Genomic DNA, 5,060 nt, shown 5'->3' with positions numbered 1-5,060 from the left:
CAGTTTTGCTAATGAGGCAGTTTATCATGATTCAGCCAAAGTAATGAAATAAACTGCAGTAAGATCTTTATTGTTATTGTGCTTCTTATTGAGCAGTGAAAGTAAATAAAATGTTTACATGTCTTTTGCTTTAAGTATTTACTTACTGGCGGGTTTTATGTTTGTGCTGCAGAGCCACAGCTAAGGTTGCCACCCGTCCCTTAGAATACGGAATCGTCCCGTATTTGGCTGTTAAATGTTGCGTTCCGTATTGAACCAATATGGGACGCGATTTGTTCCGTATTTCTATAAATGTCCGATAGACACGCCTATCACACACATATGAAGACTAAGTGTAACAATAATGACCAAAATAAAACACAGGAAATATTTGGTCATTATTGTCAGCTAAATTTTAGTGGCGGGATGTAAATAGGACCCCCAGAACGCTACGGACCATTGTTGTCACGGTTGCCTAGAGATGGACACTATGCAGCCACGGTGAGCTGCTGTCAACCCGCGTCTTTTTAAAACATCCTCAACCCGATACCATCATGTCGTTAGAAGGAAAACCTCTCGTAAAGATACAGACTTGAGAGGGAAGACTCCAATCCCAGGCTGAACATGTTAGTGAGGATGAACACAGTCGATTAAAACAAACGTGTTTGTCCTGGCGTGGTGTGCAGTGCTGCATGATGTCAGACAGAATGGATCAGGAGAGGAACACTGAAGACCCGTCAGAACGCAAAGGACCAGAGTCTCTTCGTCCCTCAATCATCTCCTGAGGCTGTTAACGCACAGAACATTTAGCCATGATTAAGTTTTTTATTGTGGTTTTAGTAGACTGTTATGGTTTGATTATTAAATAATCAATTGTTTGCTTATTTAATGTATAGTCGTATCAGCCAAAATTATACAAATGGCCACTTAAAGAACAAATCATACTAAGAGATTAACAGTAAATACATAAATATTTCCTACTTTAGAAAAGTAGCTTTCTGTTTGTTTTATTAAGAAATGTTGACATCTTTTATTAATTCAGTGATCATTTAATGTATTATTGCATCTAGGGGGGCCAACAGGGATTAAAGTCACTAATATAAGTGATAAGGAAAGTTCAGCTGAATCTAACACCAGAACAAAGGCAGACTGGAACTGAAACTGTGTTAACAATTGAAAAGATTCTGTTGTTCATTGCAAATGTAATTAATTGTACAGATCAAGTAAAGCACAAAACAGAAAAAAATCAAAATAATTGTGAAAGGGGCAGAGAGGTTTTTTGGTATTAAGGACATATCTTGGGAGCCCACAAGAGGTTCGGGGCAGAAGGAAAGGCAGAAAGACAAAAACTGATCATCTTACAAAGGAACGCTAGAAGCCTTATTGCAAATGGACACGAGTTTAAAGGATTTATTATGGTGCGTTCACACTGCAGCCTGAAATGACCCAATTCCGATTTTTTTGTCAATTTTGATTTTTTTGCCGGGGCTGTTCACACTGCCAAGAATGCGACCTGTATGTGTTTTGCAGTGTGAACAGGCAAATGACCTGAAAGTGTCCTGCATGCGCAGTAGAGGGCGCAGTAGCGTCAGCGTTCTCAGTGTTCTGCCAACCGCCATAAAAAGAAGAAGCGCTCAGTGTTTGCGGAAGTAAACATGGAGGCTAACGGCAGAGCTTAGCTTGCATATGTGAAGTTGTTGTCCGACAGGAGCAGCATATTAACAATTTCCTCCTCATATAGTTCGTCATGGCTGTTGTTTTTCTTCCCGCTTGTGCGTATCAGGATGCAGAATAGTGAGATTTGTTGAGAATCAGTGACGTTCAGTTCGGATGAATGCGACCTGGACGTCAGGTCGCATTTGAATCGGATACATATAGGATATGGGTACTGTTCAAACTGTCATGAAAAGATCNTTTTACTTGTTTATTCATTGTAAGGCTTCATGTTGTTTTGCCCATTTTACATATATTGTCCCCTTGATGTCCCAGTAGAGCATGTGAAGCACCGCAGTGCATCGGCTCAGGAGTCCAATGATTGGATGCATGAAGCTTCATCTCACCATCACTAGTTTTCATTGTTTCCTCTCCTGCTCTGGTCAAAACCCACAGGCCCAACCCAGTGCATGCTGGTCCTGTACCAATCCCTATACTGACAAAATCAGGGTTTCCGTGCTGCGATAAAAGGTAACAAAGGGTAATAAATTAAATGAGCTCAAATTAAGGCCAGTAGTAAAAATGCAGGCCAGTAACTAAAGGTAGTAAAAAGTAGTACATTTTAGATCTTGAGCGGGTTGAGGCTCCACCGTGGAACAGATCCCCGTTTCGTTTTTTGGTGCCAGATGAAGCGATGCAACTGCAAACTCAAGCTCAGATACGAGCTAAAGCTTTAGCAGCGACGCGACAGACCTCGGTGACTCTAAAGCAGTGGTTCTTAACCTGGGTTCGATCGAACCCCAGGGGTTCGATGAGTCAGTCTCAGGGGTTCGGCGGAGCCTCTGCCGCAGTGTAAAGTCATCAAGACTTTACACTGTGTAAAGTCTTGATGACGCCCCCTTTTGCCATGGCTTGCTCCAGAGGATCACGTTACATTGCTTAGCCAATCAGAGCTGCGGGAAGGAGCTCCACTCTCAGCATGGATTCTTTTCGGGGTTGGTACTGCCTCTAGTGGCGTGGAGGAGGTAATACAACTAATATAATTATATTAATTAATCAGAATACCGCAAATTATTTTCTGTGTCGGGGGGGGGAGAGATAAAGACTAAACTTGTCATTGTTTTTACTTCCTGTTCTGCCAACCCAGTGCATGCTGGTCCTACACCTGTCCCTATATTTATAGAAAATGTACCCACAGTTCTTCCTGTCTAACTTAGAGAAGTAAATAGCAATAAATAAAATAAACAATTGTTAACATAAAACAACACTCTGTAAATCAACCACCAAAATAGTGAATAAGCATTAAAAATAAAGAATACCTTCAACATTAGAAATACTCAAAGAATAATAAAATGTACTTCAGTTAACAATAATGCCTGAATTTGTTTGGGCGTCTGTTATTAAATGAATAATTTCATTTAAAAGAAAAGTGATTTTTTAAAAATCTGATCATTTTGGGATTTCTGTAATAAACAACGAATGTCTTCTCATTTATTTTAATAAAGTTAACAATTCCTCTTTTTTCTGTGTCCTTGTCCAGATTGCCTGCAACATAGTATTTATAAGGAGAAGTTATGTAAGCAGGAGAGGAGATCCACTCTGGACCAGGAGGAGTTAGAACCTCTGCAGGTGAAACAAGAACAGGAAGAATCAGAAGATCAGCAGATAAAAGAAGAGCAGGAGGATCTAGAACATGAGCAGATAAAAGTGGAAGAGAAAGAAGTTTACTGCAGTCAGGGTGAAGAACGGGTTGAGTTAAAACAGGAGACTGATACCTTCATGTTGGTTCCTGTTGATGAGCAAACATCCCACACTGAATCGGAACCAAACAGGAACCAAGTCATCTTCCAGGAAGCTGCTGAAGCTGAGAACCAAAATCAGGAAAGAAGAAAACCTTTCTCATGTGTGACCTGTGGAAAACGTTTCACTTACAAATCTGTTTTTGATGCTCACATGAGAACTCATACGGGTGAAAAGCCGTTTTCATGTGTGACCTGTGGAAAAGGTTTTAGTCAAAAACCGAATTTAACTGAACACATGATGATTCACACAGGTGAAAAGCCGTTTTCATGTGTGACCTGTGGAAAAAGTTTTAGTCGTAAACAAATTTTAACTGAACACATGATGATTCACACTGGTGAAAAGCCGTTTTCATGTGTGACCTGTGGAAAAAGTTTTAGTCGAAAACACATTTTAACTGAACACGTGATGATTCACACTGGTGAAAAGCCATTTTCATGTGTGACCTGTGGAAAAAGTTTTAGTCAAAAAACGAATTTAACTCAGCACATGATGATTCACACTGGTGAAATGCCTTTTTCGTGTGTGAATTGTGGAAAAAGGTTTAGTCGAAAACAGAATTTATCTCAGCACATGATGATTCACACTGGTGAAAAGCCGTTTTCATGTGTGAACTGTGAAAAATGTTTTAGTCGAAAACAAATTTTAACTGAACACATGATGATTCACACTGGTGAAAAGCCATTTTCATGTGTGAACTGTGAAAAACGTTTTAGTAGAAAACAGGAGTTAACTTATCACATGAGGATTCACACAGGTGAAAAGCCGTTTTCATGTGTGAACTGTGGAAAACATTTTCGTCAAAAAGTTGGCTTAACTCGGCACATGAGGATTCACACAAGTGAAAACTCGTAGAAGTGTTTTCCATGCAGTGGCGCAACTGCACATTATTCAGGTGGATGCGAAAACATAAATAACACTTAAAGCACCAGGGTTTATAGAAAAATATTCAGATTTTATTTTGTGGTTTTAAAGGCTCTACGTTGAAGACGGTGAGAAATAAAGGCAGCTTTCTTTTTTTCCATCTGTTCTCTTTTCTGTTCTGGGCTCCCACACTGAGCTGTCTGCCACTCCTCAGCCCCTCCCTCACGTTTCAAACTCTTCTAATTAACTAACAGTTAAAGAATCTCAATATGAATGAGATGTTTGCTACCTTTGACAAAAAAGCTTAAGTCTATGAAAGCAGTGTAGCAGTTTTGCTAATGAGGCAGTTTATCATGATTCAGCCAAAGTAATGAAATAAACTGCAGTAAGATCTTTATTGTTATTGTGCTTCTTATTGAGCAGTGAAAGTAAATAAAATGTTTACATGTCTTTTGCTTTAAGTATTTACTTACTGGCGGGTTTTATGTTTGTGCTGCAGAGCCACAGCTAAGGTTGCCACCCGTCCCTTAGAATACGGAATCGTCCCGTATTTGGCTGTTAAATGTTGCGTTCCGTATTGAACCAATATGGGACGCGATTTGTTCCGTATTTCTATAAATGTCCGATAGACACGCCTATCACACACATATGAAGACTAAGTGTAACAATAATGACCAAAATAAAACACAGGAAATATTTGGTCATTATTGTCAGCTAAATTTTAGTGGCGGGATGTAAATAGGACCCCCAGAACGCTACGGACC

At 39.7% G+C, this 5,060-nt stretch overlaps 2 protein-coding genes across 2 annotated transcripts in view; both read left to right on the top strand.

The window, feature by feature from the left end:
* LOC103156277 (gastrula zinc finger protein XlCGF57.1-like) overlaps nucleotides 1-5,060 on the top strand; it is a 38,948-nt gene that overhangs the window by 23,896 nt on the left and 9,992 nt on the right. The window lies entirely within an intron of this gene.
* Nucleotides 1-5,060, top strand: part of LOC103156254 (trichohyalin-like) — a 110,519-nt gene that overhangs the window by 103,655 nt on the left and 1,804 nt on the right. Inside the window, exon 8 of the mRNA XM_016664172.1 lies at nucleotides 3,173-3,381. Within this exon, the coding sequence (XP_016519658.1) occupies nucleotides 3,173-3,381 (209 nt within the window). The remainder of the gene's footprint in view (nucleotides 1-3,172; nucleotides 3,382-5,060) is intronic.

Source organism: Poecilia formosa, unplaced genomic scaffold (genome assembly GCF_000485575.1).
Source record: "Poecilia formosa unplaced genomic scaffold, Poecilia_formosa-5.1.2 Scaffold472, whole genome shotgun sequence".
In the NCBI taxonomy this organism is placed as follows: Eukaryota; Metazoa; Chordata; class Actinopteri; order Cyprinodontiformes; family Poeciliidae; genus Poecilia; species Poecilia formosa.
The sequence above is the reverse complement of the archived record's forward strand: the minus strand, read 5'-3'. Positions and strand labels throughout refer to the sequence as shown.